The 25,463-nt window shown below is 36.3% G+C and overlaps 1 protein-coding gene and 1 long non-coding RNA gene across 6 annotated transcripts in view; one reads left to right on the top strand and one right to left on the bottom strand.

The window, feature by feature from the left end:
• ATP11B (ATPase phospholipid transporting 11B (putative)) overlaps nt 1-25,463 on the top strand; it is a 141,357-nt gene that overhangs the window by 109,291 nt on the left and 6,603 nt on the right. For 4 of the 5 annotated variants that reach the window (XM_040705709.2, XM_040705713.2, XM_046898851.1 and 1 more), the window contains 24 exons: nt 69-197; nt 315-418; nt 974-1,021; nt 2,016-2,080; nt 2,611-2,692; nt 3,911-4,061; nt 5,283-5,480; nt 5,787-5,945; nt 6,108-6,280; nt 6,652-6,720; nt 7,323-7,396; nt 7,472-7,575; nt 7,712-7,893; nt 8,602-8,805; nt 9,074-9,227; nt 10,185-10,287; nt 11,221-11,366; nt 11,763-11,822; nt 12,704-12,831; nt 13,613-13,751; nt 14,700-14,723; nt 16,060-16,125; nt 16,283-16,386; nt 16,964-17,129. In XM_040705709.2, coding sequence (XP_040561643.2) covers nt 69-197; nt 315-418; nt 974-1,021; nt 2,016-2,080; nt 2,611-2,692; nt 3,911-4,061; nt 5,283-5,480; nt 5,787-5,945; nt 6,108-6,280; nt 6,652-6,720; nt 7,323-7,396; nt 7,472-7,575; nt 7,712-7,893; nt 8,602-8,805; nt 9,074-9,227; nt 10,185-10,287; nt 11,221-11,366; nt 11,763-11,822; nt 12,704-12,831; nt 13,613-13,751; nt 14,700-14,723; nt 16,060-16,125; nt 16,283-16,386; nt 16,964-17,129 — 2,832 coding nt within the window. The remainder of the gene's footprint in view (nt 1-68; nt 198-314; nt 419-973; nt 1,022-2,015; nt 2,081-2,610; nt 2,693-3,910; nt 4,062-5,282; nt 5,481-5,786; nt 5,946-6,107; nt 6,281-6,651; nt 6,721-7,322; nt 7,397-7,471; nt 7,576-7,711; nt 7,894-8,601; nt 8,806-9,073; nt 9,228-10,184; nt 10,288-11,220; nt 11,367-11,762; nt 11,823-12,703; nt 12,832-13,612; nt 13,752-14,699; nt 14,724-16,059; nt 16,126-16,282; nt 16,387-16,963; nt 17,130-25,463) is intronic. The other variant, XM_025153475.3, reaches the window with a different exon arrangement.
• LOC121111474 lies at nt 16,623-24,072 on the bottom strand. The gene is made up of 2 exons (XR_005862155.2): nt 23,183-24,072; nt 16,623-19,921 (listed from the first exon to the last, which is right to left on the bottom strand). It is a non-coding gene; the product is annotated as an uncharacterized LOC121111474 (long non-coding RNA).

The raw sequence follows: 25,463 nt of genomic DNA, 5'->3' as shown, positions 1-25,463 counted from the left end.
GTTCTAAATTAAATCTTCTCTTTTAAAACTTTTTTTTGTATACTTCTCATTTATCTTCATTTCCTTAGGTGGGAGACATTGTCAGAGTAGCCAAAGATGAGACTTTTCCTGTTGATCTGGTGCTTTTATCTTCTGATCGAGTGGACGGTTCATGCCATGTTACTACCGCAAGTTTGGATGGTGAAACTAATCTTAAGGTGTGGATTACTGTTATGAAGTACAATGTAGCTAGTATGTGATCCCATTTCTTATTTTAGCCCAGGAATACCCCATCTGATTTCTTTAACTGAAAGTTAATGGATGGTGTTTTCCAGACTCATGTTGCGGTCCCAGAAACAGCAGTGTTACAGTCTGTTGCCAACCTGGACAAACTTGTAGCTGTCATAGAATGTCAGCAGCCAGAGGCAGATCTATACAGGTATAATTTATTTTGACTTTGTTTCAAAATACTTACTAATGACGTGTTCACTATTAGGAGGGAGATGGATTTTGCTGGGTTTAAAGTAGTTTCAGACATCTGCTTGTATCTCAGGATTTAATAATGAATGTAAGCATTTATATATGTGATGAGTTGAATTTGAGTATTTCAATACTAAATGAGAAACAATAGCATATTTACATTTTGAGTTTTAATCATAACACTTATGTACCCTTCTGTTCTAAACAGTAAACTTCTTCCCAGATTATTAAAAATTAAATGGACAGTGAGTCCAGACAAGTTGAAGAAAGAAACTTGGATATGATTCTTCCAGGAGATTTCAGTTCAATATAGGACTCCTTGTAAAAATTATTGCCAGTGTTGCCTTTGCCTTATTCTCGTTTGTTTGCATTGTTAATTAAGGCTGATTTTTTTTGAATTTGAGAAGTGTTAATGATCTTTTTGTAGATGTAGAATGGCTCAGTGTTTATTTTATTTCATTTTGCACTTTGCAATTTTATGTAGCTATATCTGACACGTGACCCTGTTTTGTAGATTTGTTGGAAGAATAACTATAAGCCAACAAATGGAGGAAATAGTACGGTAAGTAAAATTTTGTCAGATTAATATTAAGAACATGGTGGTAGTTAAACTGACCATCACAAAAAAAAAAAAGTTACTGTTGAATAAACAACAGGGAGGGGCATTTTAAATTGAATGTTTAGTGCACAGTTTATTTTCTGTTGAGAGTAGCGTGGCTGAGTTTAAAAAACAAGCTAACAAAAAGGAGCTATCAGCCAAACAACAAAGACACAAGTCAGACACTTCTCTTCAAAGTGTGATTCTCTGTCATGATGCTAAGTGTGTCACAGAGATAAGCTAGTGCTATGATTCTTTCTCTCTTTAATGTTTATAAATATTATACTTTGCACATTCTTTTCTAGTAAAACTTCTACATGAATCTAATATGAAAGCAATCTTGATTTCCATTTAAGCTGATGTGACCATTGGATTAAAGCATACAGCTCTAAATTTGTATGAACTTTGCCTATAACTGTGCCTTTATTTTCAAAGCAGTTTTTGCAGTTAGCTGATCAAATGAACGTATTGTGTTGATGTAATAGATGTGAGGGGAAAAAGCACATGTAAAATTTTATCTTTTTGCCTTAGGATTCAGAATTTGCATGGTTACATTGCCCGTTCATCTTTATTTTACTGATATTAATAATCTCTTTTGAACCTGGTAGAGAATTTCAGTTTAACAGAGGGGTAGAAGTAAGGTAAACAGATAAAGCTAAAATAACACTCCAGTTGCACTGTGCACTTGATGGTATTTTGGCAGGTTGGCTCTGCACATAACTTGCAGCTCTCTCTGAACCAGACATTTGGAACATTTAGCTCAGCCACTAGTTATAGGACTCTGAACACCATGGTGGGAGGATATTGGAATGACCAAAGGATGAAACTGAGAGCTCTGGAGATGAGCGCGGATTTACAGGACACATTTGACTTCTTTGCATAGGAAACTGGATGTCATTAGTCCCACAGAGTATGGAACAACTCATTTTTAAATGCTGATATGTCTATTTCTTTTTAGACCTCTGGGGCCTGAAAGTCTCTTACTTCGTGGAGCAAGATTAAAAAACACTAAAGAAATATTTGGTTTGTAGACTCTTCTTAAAACATGTTGATGAACTGTGGTTTAATTCTACTTGAAGTGAAGAGATTGTGATAATCTTCCTGGTGGTTACCTGAGGGGATATGATTATTGATAGAAGTAATGATATTACACTAAAGAATCTCTAAGGATATAGAGTTTCAACATCACTTTATGAAAATATTTCAAATGGTTTGATAAAGGAGTAACTTTAATGGTTTAATGACTGATGTTTCTGTTACACTGTTCAAGACTTTCTCATGAGATTCTGATTTCCATAAAATATGTATTGAAGAGCAGCAACTTGCAATAACGAACAGTATTTTAGTAGATGCTAAAATTACTTCAATATTACTGTTTTACTGTAGTAAAATATTGCAGATAACTACAAAATACTGTCTCACTGCTGTACTGAGGTAAATACAAAAATAGTAATCGCCTCTTGACTTTTATTCTGTGTCTCCTAAACAAAATGAAAAATGCCACAAATTGCATACATGCAGAAAGTAATATCCTTTCTCCTCTTCATTCCTAGGTGTTGCAGTGTATACAGGTATGGAGACAAAGATGGCATTAAATTACAAGAGTAAATCTCAGAAACGGTCAGCAGTAGAAAAGTATGTTTATTTTCTAATATCTTTGTTGCTTTTAGAATTGTTTAGTCTTTTCTCGTTAACTTAAGTACCCTTGTGATCACACTGTTGGGTTGTAGGCAAGGGAAGAGAGGATGATTGGTTTACCTTCCTTTTGTGTTATTCTGTCCTTTATTGTTTCTTTAAGTAACACACAGATTTGTAATACTTGAGGTTAAAAAGGACGAAGGCAGGAAAAGTTAGTGTAAGAGCAGAGAACACTTAATGGTAGGTGAAATGCAGTCTTGAACCAGGTGCTTATAGAAGTATTCTTCATAGCAGTTGTGGCCTCTGTTGTTTCTGCAGCATTACTGTAAGGCTGCATCGTGTCTTTAAATAGGATGGACTAAAATCTTAATTGCTTGGAGATCTTTGTCCTGAATGCTGGTATCTGATACAACAGGAAGATAGTTTTGTTTTGGGTATCTGGGTAGGCTATGTCCTTTAAGATATCTTCTGCGGTGAATCTTGTTTCTAACACAAGTTGTAGGCTCAGTTTTAAAAAAAATTTCTTGTTGTAAATAGGCGATAAATGTTACTGTAATAGAGATTTAATACGTTGAACCCATTGAATTATTTTAAAAGGAAAAGGAGTTTCCTTTTAAAACATTCTGATATGTTGCCTTTCTTGTTATGTAAAAAAAATATCAGAGAGTGCCTCATCATATTATTTTGCAAATGTGAAATTGATTATTCTTCAGTAGTCAGATAAAAACAAATCTGTAGGGTGCACAAGAAAAAATTCTGTCAACAAAGGGGTAGAAAGACATTACAGAATGTTTGAGAAGTCCCCTTGGTATAGCATACCTTGAGTTAAATAACCAGATGGGCATGGAAGTGCTCTTCTATCAGAGGAGGAAGATTCAGCTTTGAATTTCCAGGGTGTTTGTTTCTCCTGCCATCACAGCCTCACTAGATATTTGGGAGAGAGTTCTGGACAACAGGTATAACGCAAGTCAACTGAGAACGTATTCTTACACCTTAATCTAGTCTTCCTACTGGCTGTATGTAGAGTGCGTATTAGTCAGATGTTGGATTTCTTTTCTTTCCTATTGTTTGTTTGTCACATAGTAACTTTGGGTCCATGTGAAACACAGGTTAAAAAAAAATCCACTAACTTTTCTGATCAGGTCATACGTACATAGTGTGTCAACAGGTTCAGTGAAACAATCTGAAATTGAATCTTTTTTGGCCTTGTTCTAGGTCTATGAATTCCTTTTTGATTATTTACCTAATTATCCTCCTCTTTGAAGCCATTTTGAGTACTATTTTAAAATATGCCTGGCAAGCTGAAGAAAAATGGGATGAACCTTGGTATAATGGAAAAACAGAACACGAAAGGAACAGCAGTAAGGTAATGTAGTTCTACCCAGTAGTTTATCTGAGGAACCTTCAACTAACTACAAGATGTTGAGTGCAGTATTCATTGTCTCTCTCTTCTTGGAAGTAGATGTAGCTACCACATGATCCACGTGCAAGTATGTGTACTCTTGTCTTGGTATTTTTGAAAGAGCTTTAGTCCTATGTAGCCTGGCCCTTACATAGAAAAATTTAATCTCTGAGATTGAAGGGATACTTTGAAATGTTCCTTAAATCAACAATTCAGAGATGTAAAGCTTATTTTCTATTTGTTTTTGAGTTTTGTTTTGTAATCATTCTGTATTTTTCTGTTTGATTTCTGTGCGTCCGACATATTCCAAAGCAGTTTAGAAGCTGGCTGGAGCTGATTCTAAGAAATAGAGGGCTCTAAGAAATAGAGAGCACAGAGGTGTTAGAAATCCAGTTTTCACATATGACATGGTGTTATACGTTTAACACTCCTTTTGTCTCCCATGGAGTTGATAATTGAATCTGCTCACTTAGTTGCCTTTTGTGTTTAAAGGTTCAAATCCCAAATTAGAAGAGCTCCGTTCTGTTTCATAAGCAGAACAAAACTTACAGTTGGTACGTAATTGTTTGGAGAGGAGAATAGAAGTAATTGGAGAATTTCTTTGATTCCAGGATAGTTAAGCATGTACCAGCATCCATTAGAACAGGCAGTTTCCTCAAACATGTGTAATGTGAACTATCATTGTAATTCAAATGGAAAAATGTCTCAATACCAAGTTCTCTTTAAAGTGATGAGTTCTCGTTGTCAATACAGCTATCACAAACTTTTCAGTATTCTAAAATAACCTTAACTACAGGTGTCACTGTTGAGGAATACTAAAAAAAATCACAAATTTTCAAATTGTCTAGTGACTTTTCTTTTTAGTACCTGCAACCGCTTAAAGCACGTCAATTGTTGAAGTGGTCAGTCAAGTAAATCTTTTTTGACCTCTTCCTATGGTAATGTAAAGTAATGTAAAGTAACTGCTGTATAAATTATAGTAACTTCTGGAACGTTTTTAGATCAGAAGAAAATGGGCTGTGTATTTATTCTATCTCATTTAAGCAGGGAATTTGGTCTCCTCTTACTCTTGTAACATATGTTTTTTTTTTCATATATATCTGGAAACAAATAACAACAAAAGTAGTCGACCATGTTTGACTTGATCACTGCAGTAATCTGTATATTTTTTCTTTTCTTTCATAGATTCTGAGATTTATTTCAGATTTCCTTGCTTTTCTGGTACTTTACAATTTTATTATACCCATTTCACTTTATGTAACTGTTGAGATGCAGAAATTTCTTGGATCTTTTTTTATTGGCTGGGATCTTGACCTCTATCATGAAGAGACAAATCAGAGAGCGCAAGTAAATACTTCAGACCTCAATGAGGAACTGGGACAGGTAGAACTTCTATTTAACTTCATTTGCTACTCCTTCTTTAATAGTAAAGTTCACTATTACAGACTTTTTTTTAATTCGTAGTGCTTTGATATCTGATTAGTTGAAAATAAGATTCAAATGTGATCTTATGGCCAAAATTGGAATTATTTCATGATCAAAAAAGACGGGTAATGAAGAGGGAGAATTGAGTTGAGGGTTTATATTCATTGTAGTTTTTTTCTCTGGTAAAAAAAAAATATATATATATATATATATATATAAAATTCCACATCTGTTTTTGTTTGTTTGTTTTTTATTTTACAAAAGGTAGAGTATGTGTTTACAGACAAAACCGGTACATTAACTGAAAATGAGATGCAGTTTCGGGAGTGCTCCATTAATGGCATAAAGTACCAGGAGGTCAATGGTAAACTGACTCCAGAGGGGTTTTCTGAAGATTCTCCAGATGGAAATAGGCATACTTTGGTAAGACTCTTATTTTTTTCCCCTTGTCATTATGTGTCTTCGATAGCATTGAGATCATAGTTGAGATCATTTTAGATTAATATTTGGCTTTTTAAAAATAAAGTATGCACAAAAGTGGGTTGATATCTAAATGTTACAAAACATGCTTCTTGTTTCTTACAGATGAAAGAGGAAGAACTCTTCTTGAAAGCAGTTTGTCTTTGTCACACAGTACAGATCAGTGCAGATCAAACAGATGGCGCTGATGGGCCCTGGCATGCCAATGGAATAGCATCCCCATTGGAGTATTATGCTTCTTCACCAGATGAGAAGGCTTTAGTCGAAGCTGCAAGCCGGTGAGGTTTAAGCCAAATTTACCTACTGCAGAAATTGCCTGTTAGGGCAAGCAACTTGTATTAAAAAATTTGTCTTAAAAAATTTCTCTGAGAAATTTTAAAGCCTGAGGCCTGTTGTTATCAGTTTTTTATGAAAATATTGAAAAGCATAATGCATAGAAGCCTAGAGACGTTGTGATGTAGAATTAGAAATGTTTAGGGAAACCCTTGTGAAATTACAGTGGATGCAGTATGTTGTTTTTGAAGAACTGTATGGAGTGGACACAAGGGTATATATCTTTTAGTTTTATTTTTTTCAATTTAGCATCCAGCAGGCATTATATGTACAGTTCCACAGCATGAAATAAGTACCTATTTTCTTCTACTTTTAGGGTTGGAGTAGTATTTATGGGAACGAGTGGGGACAGTATGGAAGTAAAGAGTCTTGGAAAACCAGAAAGGTATTTTCATTTAAAATAAAAATAAAAACCCTGTATTCTTGTAAGAATGTTTTAATGTACTCAAGAAAACTTGCATCATAGTCCTTAAGAGTTCAAATCGAGATGCAAGAACTTTGTGTGAGAGTTACTGTGTGTAATTGTATATTGTAACAGTTCGCATCTTTGACCATTCTTCAAAATTGAGGCTCTAGTAGAGTTACAAATAGATAAAGGAATTGGGTTGCTTATTCAGTTCCTATGATTTGTGCTTTCAGCCTTAGAAATTCCCAGAATCAGCTGTGCTGGCAAGTCTCATACATGCTCATACATACATATAATCCAGTTACATCTTTAAACTTTCCCAAAATTATTGTGTATTTGCAGCATGTCATGACATCTTTCATATACATAGATATATATGAAGTGATAGAAAAACAACTTTTTCTAACCGTGGAAATGCAGATAACAGCAATTGTTGCTCAACTAAGCATTGTGAAGTTTCGGTATAAAAATGATGCTTTGGAAAAGCTCTGTGGATAAGTGTGCATTTGCAGTTGTAAGTAATTGCATTTGGAAATGTATTTCTGAAACTGTGTTCTCTTCTGTTAAAACACAAAATAAAGGTACAAGTTGCTTCATGTTTTGGAGTTTGATCCAAATCGCAGACGAATGAGCGTCATTGTAGAGAGTCCCTCAGGTAAGTGATCAGAAGTTACAATTGAGAACTTCTTAGGTAATATATATTCTTAATTTCTACTGTTTGCCTTTTTAGGGGAAAAGCTTTTATTCACAAAGGGAGCGGAATCTTCCATTCTTCCTCGTAGTAAGAGTGGAGAAATAGACAAAACAAGGATACACGTTGATGAATTTGCTTTGGTAAGTGTAGTCATTCTGTCCAGCTGATTTTTCTGGTTCTTCTGGTACAGACACTGTGACTTGAACTAATTGCAAGGGACACCTTGTTAGACCAGAATCTAGTCTAGTCTGAATGTAGTCTTTTATTTTCTCATAGAAAGGACTGAGAACTTTGTGCGTGGCATACAGAAGGTTCACACCGGAGGAATACCAAGAAATTGGCAAACGCCTTCATGAGGCCAGGACTGCCTTACAACAACGGGAAGAAAAATTAGCAGATGTATTCAACTTCATAGAAAGAGATCTGGAATTGCTTGGGGCTACTGGAGTAGAAGACAAGTATGTAATGGGCTTTCTGCAAGCTATGTTCAGAAACACAACAAGTTTAGGATCTATAGCTGTATTATGATATGTGCCATGAGAAGCTGTCCTGCCATTGCCAGAAGTTCTGTGCTATTTTTGTTTTGTTTACCACTTCTTTGGGTTAAGGAAGATGGAAAACATATGTTGTACAAACTGATTTTGGCAATACAGTAATGATATAGTAAGCTTTATTAGGAGACATTTAATGCACATGAAACAAAATTGGAATAATTTTAGTAAATGTTAAACTTGATAGCTAATTCCATGTGGAAACTTAAATATGTAGCTAATATACAGAGCATGCAGTATGCAAGCAGGATGTTTGTAAGTTAGAGGGTATGTTATCTGTTGGAATGTAAAGATGGAGCACTTAAAATCTTGTCTTGCACCGCATTAGTATTTGTGACAAACTGTTCTAAAGCTTCTCAAATGCAGTGATAGTGCTTAATTTAAATTGAGATGTGCGTATTAGAAATTTTTAATTGCCATACTTAGTATTATTGAAGTTCAGCTTTCACTTCATGGCATCTTTTGTTCATAACAGAATGGCATTACTAGACTGTAGTTCCTGGAAATACGTACTTGAAATTGGAAATGCGGTGTTAAATCATCATGGTGTTACAGTGTGTGTTCTTTTTTTCTCTAAAGTGTTTGATTGCTTAGCTAAGATTTTCTTGTTTCTAGGCTGCAGGAGAAAGTTCAAGAAACTATAGAAGCACTCAGATTGGCTGGTATCAAAGTGTGGGTTCTGACTGGAGATAAGCATGAAACGGCTGTTAGTGTCAGTTTGTCATGTGGGCACTTTCATAGAACCATGAACATCCTTGAACTCGTTCAGCACAAATCAGACAGTACATGCGCAGAGCAACTGAGGCAGCTAGCCAAGAGGTAATATATCCAAGATGTCATTAACTCAGTGGTGACCTTGATTTTCTCTCGTTTTAAAATTTTATGGTAATCATTTTGTGTCCCTAATAAATGTTGGGGTTTTTTTGTATTGATTCCATTCCCCTCTCTCCCTCCCCTTTAACTTGAAGAAGCAGTCTAACAACATGTTAACTTCTTTGCTTATTGTATGGGCAACTGCATAGTTTGCAACAAAATACGAGGTTTTCCTTCACATCAATACAAAATCAATGTTTTTGTCCCTGTATAGAATAAAAGAAGACCATGTTATCCAGCATGGACTGGTAGTGGATGGGACCAGCCTCTCTCTTGCACTCAGGGAACATGAAAAACTGTTCATGGAAGTTTGTAAAAACTGTTCTGCAGTGTTGTGTTGTCGTATGGCACCACTTCAGAAAGCAAAGGTAAGTATGGATGTAGTCAGCATTGACTTGTAAGTACTTCTATCCTGCTGTGTGGAGGCAGACATTTCTGGAGATAGTTTGTACATGTATTTGTGAAAATTTGGAATTAGATGGGGAAGCAAAGTACTGTCACAGTGGGATGGAATAAAGAAGTTAACTTCAGTCAGCCTCTCTTGTGTTTTATAAGGCGGTAGTTATCTTCATAGCATATATAGTTTTGTGTTGCCAATTTCTTTATACCATTCAAAATAGGAGGGCCAAGGAGGAAGGAAGTTTGTGACAGTTTGTTCTAGCCTTCTGTTTGGTCTTCTACCTTAGACGGGGATTACTCCCTGAGTTTTCCATTCCAACTCCTAGCTTGATTTGAATGATAAAGCAGCAGGCACCAGAGAGACCTGATGGTGGCCTTTCAGAATCTAAAGGGAGACTGTAAGAAGGAAGGGGTCAGACTCCTTAGCAAGGGTCTGTTGTGACAAGACATGGGAAATGGTTTCAAATGAAAAGAGGAGAGATTTAGATTGGGTATAAGGAAGAGGTTTTTTACAGTAACGGTGGTGGAAGCCACCTTGCAGACATTCAAGTTCAGGCTGGACCGTGCTCTGAGCACCCTGATCTAGCTGTAGGTGTCCTTGTTGACTCCACGAGAGTTGGGTTAGGTGACCTTTAGAGGTCCCTTCGAGCTCAATTCTATAAGGAAGCTTTGAAAGAACAGCTAAATGTGGGGGAGTGTGTTACACAAAATAAGCTAAAGGCAGGCATAATACTTAAGTAAGACTTGTAGCCAAAAGCAAGCAGCTTTTCTAAAAGAGAAATGAATTAGCCAAAGATGTTTCTTAGCCACATGAAGTAATTATAAATACAGGTAGGTAACTATCAAAGATGCACAGCAGTTGGCAGCACAGTTTGTAGAAGGGCTGTATGAATTTAAAAGTTACTGCCTTCTTTTTTCTTTTTCAGGTAGTGAGACTGTTAAAAACATCTCCAGAAAAACCTATAACATTAGCAATTGGTGATGGTGCTAATGATGTGAGCATGATACAAGAAGCACATGTTGGCATAGGTAAATTACTTCTGTTTAAAGAGATAAAGGCAAGCAAGGTGAAAATTTTAGTAGAAGATTTGATGGTGAATAATGTTTATGCATAGATAAACTTCTAACACTTTTGCATCTGTGAGGAATCGGACATGAACTCAAGTCACCTGTTGTAGCAGAAGTTTGAAATCTGAAATGCCAGGTTGTTTGCTTTTTGAAGTCTTAGGTTTATTGTGAGGTCTGCAGATATTCAGAGGTCATACTAAGTACTGTCTTAAGAACAGAGATTCTCTTTAACCAGAATCTCAGAAGTTCTCAGAAAGGTATTGGAATTGGATGTCTCTTATTACGGTCATTGCCAATTCCTAAGTTCCTGTGTAAACTTTACATTCAAACCTTTCTTTGCTTGATGCTTCCACTGTTTTTACCAGGTCTGTATCGCTGCATTAATACTATTTGTGTCTGGGTTGTCTTTGAGGTAAAGGCTCTCTGGGGAGGTTGTTACTGATTTTTCAGCCGAATTCTCCATTAACATGGTTTTCTATAATCTGCTTTGGTTCTTCTTTAAACTTTCTTGCTGTGTTGTGTAACTCAATATGAAGAAAGATGAATAACTGAATTAATACCTATCGCAAATTCTGTCTTGGTTTTGTTTGTTTGTTCTTATTGCTGTGTCTTCTCATCTTTTCTTAAGTGTAGCTTATGTAAATAGTCTCTTTTTTCCTACCTTCTCCTTGTATTGGTTCAGCATTAAGCAAGCATTTTCCCTCAGATGTCATGAATAATGCTTTTGTTTTTATGCTTGCTGAAGTCTTAGTGTTGAAATGTGAAAAAACATAACGATAGCTTTAGATATATGTTGGATGTTGATTAGGTGCATGTAGATTTACGTTGTTGATGTTTTAAATATATATCATTTTGATGATGTTTAACCTCTTCTTTGTTTCACAAATGTTACAGGAATCATGGGCAAGGAAGGAAGACAAGCTGTAAGAAATAGTGACTATGCAATAGCACGATTTAAATTCCTCTCCAAGTTGCTTTTTGTTCACGGGCACTTTTACTATATTAGAATAGCAACCCTTGTACAGTACTTTTTTTATAAGGTAAGTCTTCTTAGTGTGTGCCTAAGAAGTTCATATTAAAATGTGTATCTGTTTCCCAACAAATAAGTTTGTTTCAGATTTAACATTTTGGGGAACAGCTGTAATACCTCTGTTCATGCATGTTTTCAGTCATTTATGTTTCTTCAACCAAATATGAGTTTTTAACTTAGTAATTGCTTAGTACTTCCACTAGAAATAGGCTTTAAGTACCTTGATGAATTCATCTGGTCCCAGGAACTGATACTGTTTATCTAGGATTTTTGCATTGGCCACTAAGGCATGTGATTATTTTCCAGCTATATTTTTACTAGCTTGCAGGAATTAGCAATTTCTTTTTGAGATTATAAGGTATATAGTGGAGGATTAATTTTTTCCCTTGCTTCTTTTTTTTTTCAGAATGTGTGCTTTATTACACCACAATTTTTATATCAGTTCTTCTGTTTGTTTTCACAACAGGTAAGTTTTGGATGCTGTATAGCTAGTAAAAGGTATACAAGACAATAAATAAATAAATGGGAAGGAAAACAATGAAAGTGTCTTTCCCTCTTCGGGAAGAAGTATATTTACTATTTGATTGTTTTTAATATCTGTTTTCTTACAGCCAATGCTTGGGAATTTACATGAGGGAAATTTCACTTTTATGATTATTTTTTTTAATGTGACTCTCTGTAGGAGCTTTTTGTCCAGTTTGGGTGCTAATATGGCTGTCAAAATACAGTAAATGGCTGTTGTTTCTTTTCCTCCAGAAAAAACAGATATCAGTAGTGAAGTTTGTGTTACTTTTGCCTGTATCTTTCAAGTTTGATTGACCAACTGCTGGGCTTCTGTTGCCTGTACTGAAACATAATTATGTGGATGATTATGTCTAACTATTGCTGATGCATGTAACTCTTCTATTCACGTGTTTCCTGAAGGAGTAGGAAAGAGTTCTTTGCTTCTCTGTAAACATAAATTTTTGGTGCTGTTAATTCTAAAAATCTCCCATATACTTTAATGCAACTTCCTTGTAGCTGTTTTACTTACTTTGAGAGTACTTTAAGGTTTTAAAGTTTTAAGCCCTTCTGCATGGTTTTCTCATGCTACTGACATTTAATTTCTGCATGGAAAAGATTGATTAGAAGGAGCTTCACAAATTCACAGGTCTAACACTCAACAAATGTCCAGCTTATTTTTTTCTATTTGACAACTTGATGTTACTAGATTGTTATAGAAAAAAGCTATATTTACTACTTAGTAAATTCACGATTTAATGATTTGTTGTGGGTGTGGATTTTAGCAAATGTGAGCAACTTTTTTTCTTCAAGTCTCAAAAATAATCTTTATTTCCATTTTTTCAGACACTCTACGACAGTGTATACCTGACTTTGTATAATATTTGTTTCACTTCCTTGCCTGTCCTCATCTACAGTCTTTTTGAACAGCATGTGCATCCGCATGTTCTGCAGAGTAAACCTGTGCTCTATCGGTACGTATATCCTGCATACATTGCAGCAGCAGCACATCATTCAGAACAGTGGCATCTGCAGAAGTCTGAACTTGCTTCTGTGCGTTCCTACAGTATTTTTATCTGTAGTTTATGCAATTTTTGTAACTATCCTCAAGGAAGGGTAGTTACATAGCTCTTAGTTTTCATACCAAATGTTAATTAAAACTAATGTTTTAAGAGAAGCATATTTTTGTATTAGTCATGTTAAGACTGGGAGGGACTTGGGTACTTGATCAGCTTACATGATTGGTAGCCTTCTTCTCCACAGTGGTTAAGGAATCACTGCAAAATGCTTTTCTAAGAAGGGAAGCTATTTCCTGTAGAATTAGGTATCCTCCCAGTGGTAGCATGTTGTACTGCATACTGCTTGTTGGAGAAGAAATACATTATTTTTGTGAAAAAGAGATGTCTTTCAACTTACCTCTTTTCCTAAAGCTCTTCTAAACAGAACAGTGGGCAGTATCAGGAGATCTGAGTATTTCTTCTGGTAGTTCTGTCTCTATGGAGGAGGATTCTAGTGTGTGTTAATTTTGATTTGACTCATAAAACATTGGCATTGGTGATCCCTGCATAAGCAAAGGCAGCTCTAAGTTCTTTTTTGCCCATGATTTACTTTTTTTTTTGTAAGTCTGCATTCATTAAACATATCTCGTTGGAGTTGAACATTACATTTATTCAAAGCAATAACAGTCATGTAGTATAAATAGCTGATGGATCATATACCGACAACCTAACATCCGAAATCTATTCATTTTTGCAGAGACATCAGTAAAAATGCTCATCTTGGGTATAAACCATTTCTTTATTGGACCATCTTGGGCTTCTTGCATGCATTTGTTTTCTTTTATGGTTCGTATCTTCTAATGGGAGAAGACACTTCATTGCTGGGAAATGGCCAGGTAAATTGTCATAAGATTTTTCCATTCTTGTATCTTCTTGGTGATACTTGGTTTTCTGTTATAAAACTTGGCCACATGCAGATTTCAGCCTGTGTTAAGTCTCTGGAAAATGTATTGTTTAACTGGATGTAAAATATATGTATATGGTGTAAGTTGCAATTAAATTATGTTTTTTAGTTGAATAAATAGTTAAAGACAGGAACTAACTTAATGAAATCAAATACTAAATTGATCCCTTGTGTTTTAATGATATGAAAGTTGAGAAGAAAGGTCGTGTTAAAAAACCAAACAACTAACCAAAAGCAAACAAAACAAAATCCACTAAACCTTTCAGTGAAACCATTACAAATCTGTGGCTTCGTTTCTCCAGTTCATTAGTCCAGGCTAGAACAATAAGATTCTGACTTTCTCAAAATGCTGTTAGGAGTAGCAATCCAAAGACATTTGTTTCTCTCCTTATGCTGTTCTTATTACTGAAATGAGCTGTGCATTCATTCTTAGGTAGTCGCTGATAGAATGGCAAGTTACAGCACTTGGTTTGAAGAGAATTTTGCTGTCTTCACTTTGGTCATAGGGCTGAGCCTAGAAAGTTTAGCAGGAAAAATAATTTCCATCTGATGATGAACAGACAGTGGTCAGAAACTGAATTGAGTGACTAAAATCAGAGGCAGGTAGGAGAGAATCCTGCATTGCTGCTGAAGTGCTTTCTTCAAGAAATCATCACTTCACATGTGTGATAATCTACAAAGTGAGTGCAAGGCAGTAAGCCAATAGTAGCCTCATTTTTTCATTCTGAATTCTCAGTTTGGAGCCAAGCACAGTGGAAGAGATTGTACGTGATTTGCTAATGGTGGTCATTTGTTAGACTTACATCAACACATTTTGCAACAATTTGATCTTTTAGTTCTTTTTTTTCTCCCCCCTTTTCCATGCTGTGCATGTCGTCAGATATTGAAACCTAACAGGCAAATGGTAAGAGTTCAGAGGAGGAGGAGATACAAAATATTGTATCTGTAGGATTTAAGGATGCAGCATCCACAGTGTAAAAGTGTTCAAAAATAAAATGGTGGCAAGAATCTGTTCACAGTTTACATTCAAACTCTGTGACCTTTTTAGAGCAGTGTCAGCAAAGACACTTTCTTTCACAGGTCATTCAGAAGCAGCAGTCTAATTTTATTTCGAGATTATTGTTGCAACAATTAGTAGCAAGCATGCTGTTAAATGCTTCATATTTACTTTTCACACCAAGGTCTGACTTAACTTTTTCCCATGTGTAAAGTTGGCAAAAGCAGTTGTAAGATCTGATTAGATTGTTGGGATATATATATATTTGTTTTTGTCAGAGCTCTGTAACAAGGACTACAACTATGCCAATCCCTGTTTCATGACCTTGTGCTGTGCTGACCAATCAAATCTGGGATGATTTTGATTGCCTGTCTGCATGTGGTCCCTTTGTCCTTGCTTGCTTAGGTTGCTGCTGGTATTTACCAATACCGAGGTTGAGAGTTTGTCCATTTCCAATATATCAATGATAAAAATAACTATGAGAAAGCAGACTGTGGATTCAGCACCAAGACTGCTTCCAAAAGCAGAGTAGCTGAGCAGCATGTGGGTAGACGGATGACAAACTCCACGTCCCCTGCTTGGTGTCGGACCTGAGATTTTGTTGTTGTAGAGCTTGTTCAGAGTTTTGATGGCTTAATGTATGTGGGCAGCAGAATACACAAAAGTGACTGTGTCTTAGAATTGAAGCTGAATTTTGTGTTCATTAGCCTTGAAACAAAGTGTCTTTATCATTTTCTTTGAAAAAATAGAATGGCGCCATTATTTTTGAATGGTACAAATGTGCTTGGGAAAAAATGTGGACTTTCAGGTGATGCTGCATGTTGGAGACTGTCTGAAAATGTTTAAATCCTAAGTGTTCTGCACTTACGTCAAAGTGAATACCTTCTACCCAGTATTTGTTTCTGTTCGGATGCTTACATTAACGCAATCAATTTGGTATCTTTATCCTACCATTTCATGTAACTGTTTTGGTTTTTCTTCATCATTCATGTAGGCTTTGTGGTGATCTGTTTTGAACCAGGAAGGAAGATGACGTGGATTGTTAATTTTGCTCCTATCATAAGCTAGATTTTTTTGTAGCATTCTGTGTTGCATCCTTCTTAGTTCTTCGTAATTAGTAAAGTCACAAGCTTTTGTCCATGGTTTTGTTTCATTAGTGTAGCTGATCTGAGAAACATGTATCTTACCATTGATGCTGTTAGCTCATCCTTTTCCTTGATTTTTTGCCTTGCTGTTTTCTTAGATGTTTGGAAACTGGACATTTGGTACTTTGGTCTTCACCGTTATGGTTATAACCGTTACGATGAAGGTATGTTGCTGTACTCCCTTCTCTTGTATGTGTTAGAAAAATACTTAGTTGTAACACAAGTACAGTTCATAGCACATTCAAGTGAGTTCAGACCAGCATTTGTTATTTACTCTAAAGTGGGGGGAATAAGGAAATTTACTGAAGTTCTTTCTTTCAGATGGCGCTAGAAACTCACTTCTGGACATGGATAAACCATTTTGTTACTTGGGGTTCCATTGTGTTTTATTTCATATTCTCCTTATTTTATGGGGGAATTATCTGGTGAGTGACTTTCTTTTTCCCCTCCAAAGTATAGCACATGTGATAAGTGAAATTATGAAAGAACACTGATACTTCAGTATTATGTTCTATTGTGTTGCTCTGAATTTTGTGATAGGTGTTGAAAAACAAATTTCTAAACCTACGCAGGCCAGTTACTTTTGGTGATGCTTTTAGAAATGGCAGCCACGCTGCTTAAGCTGTTGTGCTTAGGGACAGTAATTGTCTCTGACAGCCTGTGGTTATTAAGGCATTTTTATTTGTAAAAAGCACATAGAATTCCTAAATGTTCTGTGTAACAGGTGAATGCTTGCAACGGAAATGAGGGCACTGATGTTTGAATCAGTGAAGTAATATATTTTTACTTGGATTTTGGGATCTTGGAGGTCACTTTTCTCCAAAGTTCTATTCCCTCCTTTACCAGTGTTCTTTTGCAGGACAGGTCCAAGAGATAGCAGTTCTTTTTGGACAGTATACAGTTGTAACTTGTATCCAAAGAGACTTACTGCTTGTCTGTCTGTACTGTACTTTGGTTTCTAGTGGTTCCTTTTAGTAATATCCACTTCTTTTAACTTCTCAGGCCATTTTTACATACCCAGGATATGTACTTTGTATTTGTTCAACTGTTGTCAAGTGGTTCTGCTTGGTTTGCCATAATACTCATAGTAGTTGCTTGTCTGTTTCTTGATGTTGTGAAGAAAGTGCTGTACAGGCATCTACAACCAACAAGTACTGAAAAAGCTCAGGTAATGTTATGCTTTTATATCCAACTTGATCAGTATGTTAAAGAGCACATGTTAAAATCTGTCTTGTACACTCGTTACCTTCCTGTGATATTTTAGTATCCTCTTATATTGCTATCATCTTTAATGTATAGCTGAGTGTTCCCATTTCAGAAGACAAATTTTAATTTAGAATTACTGAAATGGGGACACAGTTTTACGGGAATAAGTTACAGCTTAAGTAATCAATACATTAACAATAGTAAACACTTACAGAGGGGTCATTCATCCTTTTACATATTGATTTGCAACTGTGTAGGAGGATTAGGAACTTTCTTGTACAGCTATAAAGATAACTGAACTTATTTTTGTATAGGTATTGGAAGCTCTGAAAACGTAATTGATATTGAATAGTTTGTAAGATGTTGATGAAAACAATTTTAAATATTACTTTAGCAGAACTTGTTTTAATTAGTATTTCTTATCATACCATACGTACCATGTATTTGATTGCTGATTATGTAATTAGAGATAATTACCAATGTGGCATTTTCAAAAACTTGTCAGTGAGGCACAAGGAGACACTGTAATCACAGAATCTTCCTCCTGCCGACACAGGCCACAAAAACTCCCCCAAACCATTCCTATTAAGGTTTGTCTCTCTTTTAGATAGAAATCTCATCCATATTTCAGTGTTTCTTATTTCTAGTGGCAGTATAGTTAACCCTTCTTAACCCATAGTTGTCCTCATAGTTAATCTCCCTGTTTTTATTTTTCATCACATTCTTTTTGTATTCATTTTCTGATAACCTGAAAATTCTTCAGTAAATGTGTTTGGGTTTTTGGGGTTTTTTTTGTTTTGTTTTGTTTTTTAATTTCTTTTATTCACACTTATGTTTGTGATCAACTTAACTTGCTCTCTGGTATAGATTGAACTTGAATCTTTTGCAGGGGAAAAAAAAAAACAATTTACTTTCCATCACTGCATGTTGTCAGTGCCAAGTATGGAAATGATGAGTCCCTCAGCTGTATTCAGCTTACTAAATGATATATGATAATCTGTTATCTTTGGCATCTTTTTTACCTGCAAGTATTTGTTCTTTTCTTCCACGTCATTGCTGAGAGGTCAGATAGCGTAGGGATCTTACAAATAAACCACATCCTGTTCAGTTCTGGAATCTGTTTTTAGGTTTTAGGCTGTTTAATGTGTGCCATATTGATCTTTGTGGTGTCCTATTTGCTTTAATATAAGTTACGTTGAGCTGTGTGCCATGGAGAACTTTTCACTGCGTTACATCGCTACTGTTAACTTTACATCAAAGTAATTTAAAAGTTAGATGCTAAGTGTATGTTGATTTACTTAAATTACATTGCCCTGCTAATTTGTGTTTACATCCACCTGAGACATTCTCATGCTGACCCTGTAGCTAGCCAAATATCCCATTAGTCCTTTTTCAGAACTGGGATACTAGCTGCTTTTTCCACTCAGGGAATTTAATAGCTCACATCTGAGATAAATAACCTCTAGTTTTTTGTGAGCTGCTCAGGTAGACCAGGTAAGACTCTTTGTTGCACATTTGATATAAGAGAACATGGGTAATGACGTATCATACCCCTTGTGTCATCTCCCACCCTTCTCCCCTAGACAAACAAACAAAACTTAGAGCAACTTATTGAACACTTGCTATTTCCTTCCTGTGCATCAGCTGTTTCCATTTGGCAATATATCGTTATGGTTGTTGAAGTTTTTCATGTCCCTAAAATACTTCCTTTAAAAAAAGAACAAACAAAACTTCCTCAATTTTTTTCCCCCTGACCTTATCCATGTACTTATTACTGCATTCTCTCACCTTCTGGGTCTATTCTAAAAAAACTGTAGGTTCAGTTTGTTTCATACTGCAGTAATTTTGACCATGACATAAAGAAATTTAAGTAGATTAAGGGAGAAATATTTGATACATTTAGTTAAATGCAGTTATTGTTCTGTGTCACAGAAATTTTAAGAAAAAATCAGTGTCTTCTGTAGGCTTAGCGTGAGTTGACTTCTGTAGGATGGGATTCGTGAGTTCTGCCTGTCCCAGGGGCTGAGTGTGCATGTGTGGCTTGTGGGGTTTTGTTCTTTGTTTTTGGTTTTTATTGATAATGTGTGGGTGGGTTTTTTTATTGTTGGTTTGTTTTAAATGTGTTCTTTTTTTTTATTTAATAGCCTTAAAGATAATCCATCATATTATGTTTGACTTTGATCTGTTGCCCTTGGGTCTGTTACCCCGTTGTGAGTAACTTCTGACTACAGTTCTGTTCTTTTCTGACTATAACAAGTAGGAGGAAGTGGACAGTAAGGACAGTCTGAATCAAAATGTAAATCTTGGGGTAAATATAAATCACAGCACTATTAAGGAGAGAAGGTAATACTGAATAAGGATACCAGGTAAAGTATAGTCATGTAAGTTTATAGGCTTAGAATGAAAGCTAAGGTGCGCTTAAGTATGGTCCTTCCAAAAATAGCTGGCTGTGGTGATCCCAGGAATTGTCCTAAAGGTACCAAGTGTGTGTTTCTGTATATAACGTGTATTCCACTTAAATAACAATGTCTTGTCCTGTGTCTTTTTCTTAGAAAATTACTACTGCTACTGACATGTATGTTCCATCCCTTCTCTGTCCAATTGTAGATGTACTCCAACAGAGTTGCTTTAAGTGACGAGTTCATCGCACTGCAGCCATTGTCCAGGGCAAGGAATCAGCTGAGCAAAATTAGGTAGAGTAGGAGGGACAGTTCCTCGTCAAGTCTTATGCATGCTGAAGGTGAACTAACAGTGCTGAGAGAGATGGAAAGAGGCATGAATGTTAGCGGGTTGAGAGGGCAGTATCTATATAGCGCAGATACATTGAGTTTGGTATATCTTTTGGCTTTGCTCTGTGTTTTTTGAGCCAAATGCTTCTCCTAAGTAGCATGTTGGACGTGCTTTGTTCTTAGGAAAAAACATCCCTAGCATGATGCTCAACTTTCCGAATACAGACCTAGCTCTTCTTGCATCCATTTTTAAATAATTATAGTTTCTAGCATGTTTACTGTGCTTTTAATTTCTTCATGATCAAAATTAACAGTGCTTTTTGCATGTCGGGATAATTTCAGCTTCATAAGCCTGCGACAGAAAGGCCCATATATTGCAAGCAGCAGTTTAGTGCCAGTTGTTTGCCCATTTTAATTTGCTTTCACTTGTATTGAAAGCGCAGAAAATGTTTTTGGTTTGGGTGCCTATATACACTTGTGCAGCTAAGGCTTTTTGTGTTCTGTGCCTCTATAAAGTGAGTGTTGGTTGTTTTCTATGTGTTACGGGTACATATTCTCAGACATTTGTATACAAAATGCTAGAAGATTATTCGAGCAAAGATTAAAGCATATGTGTGTAGCAGAATTCAGTACATGAAACACTGAAATGCTATCAAAAAACGATTCTAAGTCTGAAACATTCTGACACACCAGTAATGTCTGAACCTGTTTGTACTACCAACAGTTACCTACGTCTCTATTCTATGCTATGAAATAATGCAGAGAACTGATTTCTTTTACGTAGCTTTTAGCTGACTGTTGTCTAAAAACATGAAAATGGATGCTAGGAGAATCGGGCAGTGGGTGTTTCGGGGTACTCATTCCCGTTTGCTTAAATAAGGGAAAGGAGAAGAAATGATGGTTGTGTTGTAAGAGTATTTTTAACAGTTAACTGAAACAATGAAAGTCCTTTAAAAGGAGAGGGATAAAAAAGGAAAAGCTTTCTATTTCCTCAGTGTACTATGCCTTTGCTGGGAGAAATGTGAAGTGGTCATTCTGTTGTAATGGTTTATTAACAGGTTTTTGCTGTTATGTCACACTGTGAAACACAACAGGAATTCTGCCATTTTAGATGGCTGAACGCCCCAGGGAGGCAGTGGTTTTAAATCTAGCACTTACTGGCTTTAAAGGAGAAGCAAAAACTGCAGTATAAGCACCTCTCCAACATTAGTAAACTTAGTAGTATATTCTGGAGGTTCCTCTGCAAAAGGTTTTTTACAGGTCGGCTTAAATTCCTGGTTTATCAGTGTAATATAAATAGTGTATGTTTTAAAACTTTGGATCAAATATATTTCCAGTAATCTTGTTTTATTTCTGGCTTATTGAAGTAAATTATGTCTGCATGAAAGGTTTTGCAACAAAAGATTCTGCTAAACTTTTCAAAACAAAATATGTTTTAAGAGTTAAGCAACTAAATGGTGAAGGAAAAATCAAGCTGTCTAGGGATGCAGCACCGCAGTTATCATTTAATACATGAAGTATTCGAGGGCGTTCTCTTTGTATTGCCTTAGGGGAGAGTTGAAAAAAATACAAAATTGTTTCATCCACGAGTCCATAAATCCAGTTCTCTTGTACAGAAGATCTTTCAGACTGAGTATCTAGTACTAGGTACCTAATATACAAGCACAGTCTTACACTACCAGGTGAAGTTAGAATGTGCAAAAAGAGAGAAAACAAGGACTTGGGTTTCTCTAGTTCTTATTAAAAGTCTCCAGATAAAATTTCTTGCCTAATGGGAAAACCAGTTAATAGATAAAAACCACTCACTTCACTATACTGAGTTAAAAACTAATTTGGGATGGAGACCATGGTTTAGTTTGTGTGGTGTCCCAGGCAGCTGATGTCTGATAGCTGATGAGCAGACAGCTGCTTGGTGAGCGTTGTAGGAAATGGGTGATTGTCACAGCTCAGCTGTGTGTGCCCACTCAGTAATTGCAGCCTTTCTAAATGCAGATTGCATGTGGATTGATAAACAGATTCTGGTAGTTGTGTTGCTTGTTTAAAACCTCAATATAGTGCCAGGTTTAACTGACTTATACCTCATTTTACGTATGTGCTTTACTGTTCTGGTGATTTACCTACAGTTCACTAAAGGTTTACCAGTGAAAATTAAGATGTGATGCTATCATCAATTTTTATGTGGATAGAAAATTTGGACAAAGAGTTGCGAGTTTATAAGAACAGTCGTAGTGTACACAAAGTTAAGAGCTTTAAGCAGGACGTTTGAGTGTCTGTGTGATTTCTGTACGTCAGAAATGCAGTCTTGTGCATGCCTGTGGAACACTTTGCTCTGAGCTGTACTGTTACTGCTGTAGCGTGGGAGGAAAAGGAGATGAGGCAGCACACTCAGGTGCAGGCGTTGTGCTTAAGCAGGGGCTGATGGCCGGGTACTTCAACACACTCCTTTCTCTTCCCTCTATAGCCATCTCTGTTGAAGTTCTTGGAACATGTGTAATGTCTCGGGCTATTAAGTAGGCCCCGTTATATCTCATCTCATCTTTTTTTCTTTGTAAACAAAGTTGATATGTGAGGATTGTGTATGTATATGTGCCACGTCTCTGTGCTTCACAAGAACTGCCAGAAGTCTTACGCTACATGTGAGACGTGTTGCTCAGATGCATGTTCTAATTCTAATCACTGATGGAATTAACTGTCTTTATGGAGTTTTTACATTTAACATTTCAACAGTGCAAGATTTTTATTTTCAGGGAAGACCACTGGTGCATAACATTTGTCTAGGGCTCTCAAACTGTAGCATTTACTGTAGCACAGCCAAGACTGTTTTTCTCCATTGCCCTGCTGTGACTCTGTTGTTGCCGTGTTTTTCATTCATTTCTGTATAGATCTGCTTGCTTTAGTTGTCTGTGATGTAACTCCTGGCCCTAGCTGTAGGGCCTTCAGTTCTTGTCTGTTCGTTTTTTTTTCTCTAGTTGCTATTATGTATTATTTCTCTCCAAATAGCTGTCATATCTGATCCGGACCAGCTGTGTAGATATCAGAGCAGGAAGTTTTCTGTTTCTTTACCTGTTCCTTACAGAAAACGCTTATTTTAATTTTCAAGAAGCCTATGCAAGTACACACTAGGGAAACATCTCAGAACACCTTCATTTGCTATACTTGAACAGTCTGTGAGCTCTTCCTTTACAGGGTTGTTAATTGTTAGCATGGAGCGGTGCTGGTCTGAGCTAAAGCACAGAAGTTTTCACAGGGAGAGGGAATAAAAAAGAGTAGATTATTTCTTGCTTACCTTCAGTCACATGTGTACTTCACGTGAAGATACGTTCTTCTCATTCTTTGAATCAAGCAAACTTACAAATATCAGTTTATTGACTTATTTCCAAAAGGTGAAGTGTAGGAAAAGCTAGAAAAATGTTGAAACTGTAAGTGCCAGTGAAGTTGTTAGATGTCATTACTCATATTGTCTCTTAAAATTCTAAAGCTTTCTAATTCTTTGCTATTCCGGTATATAATGTGCTACAGGTTAAAAACAAACAAAAATAAGAGTGAGCTTTACAATAGAGAATTAAGTTTCAGCTTAATTGTGGAGTGGCAGTAGCCATACCATGTATCTTCTGTAATGTCTGTATGGTATCAAACATGTTGGTAGCACATAGCAGGAAGATAACTGCAGTGTTCTTACCGTGATGTACGGGGCTAAAGGTACTTCCTGTTAAGTCCCAACTGTGTATTTCAGAGTGATGAGATGTTCAGTTGAAATGTCTGTTGTGTGGCATATAGAACACCCTGTAAAAAGATGAACAAACTGCAGTGATCCTTTTTGTTGGGAAAGGGAGAACATCTAAACCTGAATCTGAAACCAGAATTTGAAAACTTGAAATGGATTTCAGATTTGTTGTGTTTCCCCTTCTGTTGCCTGTGGTGCACAAAAATACCAAACTTTTATTGTTATATACCAAACTTGTGCACTGATAAAGTGTGTTTGAGTTAGCAGTTAACTCAAAAGCAATTACCTTTCCTGTGTAAGTATGCTCCGTTCTCTCTCAGGAACAGATCTGTAAAATGAAAGTTCCTATATAAATATGGTAACTGTTGTGAAGCGATGCAAGCATGGTTCTTTGTAAGATTTGTTGCTTTTCTGTCCTTCTAGATGGAAGAAGATAAGGGTTCAGTCAGCTCAGCATGTGACTTTGCTGAAAGCAAGCAGAGAGGGGAGGACAATAGGCAACTGCTAGATCCATCTAGCCTACAGGACAGTTCTTACGTTCACTAGGTAGTACTCCCACTCTACCCTACTGTGTGTGTATATTTATTTTTATATATCATTCTGTGGACAGTCACAGAGCCATCTCCAAAATACCCATATTTTTGATATTTACAAGAAAATTTACATCAGAATATGTGCATTTGATTTTCTTTTTCAAACGAAATCTTTCTTTTTTACTTCAGCATTTCAACTTTTTGATTTATTACATGAAACAGTCCATTATCATATAAAGTATTATGTTATTGTGATCCCAAATCTTAATATGAAAACACTTTATTTCCAGCCCAAATGTGAAAAATATCAGGTATTTTTCCACGTGTTAATTTGGTAAGCATTGGCTCTCCTGCCTTTCATTTCCTCTGGGTGCATTTCAGGTCTTTGGAGATTTATTGTGCTCTACTGCCTTACCATGCCAGATTTTGCTTGGATATAGACCTATGATTGTAACCGTCTGCCATAGAGAGGAAAGTGAGAAAAGAGAGTCTTTACCATAATTTAACTTCCTTCTGTGGAGGGGGCATAATATAAAAATCCATGTTCTCTAGACAATGATACACAACATATCTACACATAAAATAGAATGCATTTTCATGTATTATTTTACACTTAACTGTGAATTTGGTAGAAGATAAATGTGTAAAGACTATGTAAGGTCACATTCATTATTTTTTTGAAAGGATAATATCAACTTTTCCATAAATCATGGTTCAAACATGGTCCTAGCTTTTAGTTGGTAACTCAGAATTATAGAACCGTTTGGGTTGGAAGGGACCTTTAGGATCCTCTTTCCTACCCCTCTGCTGTAGGCAGGGACACCTCCCACTAGACTATGTTGTTCAAAGCCCGGTGCTCAAAACTTGAGAAGAGCAAAGGAGATTTCTGCTGAAAAGTTGCGAGCGTTTCTCTAAAATCCAGAACTGAAGGCTCATTCCTTGAGAACTAGTTTGCATGACTCTTGGTTCCAGTTTGTGCACATCTTTTAATGGCATCTAGGACTAGGACTGCTCTCTGTCAGGACTTCTGAAATCTTAAGGGAGGGAATGTTGAGAATTTGTTCTGCGTTGCAGCGTACACAAAGTGAAGACGGCTGTATATGCAGCAGGAAGCTTGCTTTCTTAGCTCCTGGTAGGAATTCCTTCTGCTCCATGTAACGTACTGTCTGATGCTCCGTGAGCACAGCATGAAATTGCTGTGCAGATTGTTTCTGCTTTCACTGCAATGCTGTAAATAATGCTGTTCCTTATCACTGTATCTTCTCTGACAGTATAGATGTGAATAGGTGTGATGGTTGTCAAATAAGGGA

This window comes from Gallus gallus, chromosome 9 (assembly GCF_016699485.2).
Source record: "Gallus gallus isolate bGalGal1 chromosome 9, bGalGal1.mat.broiler.GRCg7b, whole genome shotgun sequence".
NCBI lineage: Eukaryota > Metazoa > Chordata > Aves > Galliformes > Phasianidae > Gallus > Gallus gallus.
Note: the sequence above shows the minus strand (reverse complement) of the source record. Positions and strands in the feature narration are given on the sequence as shown.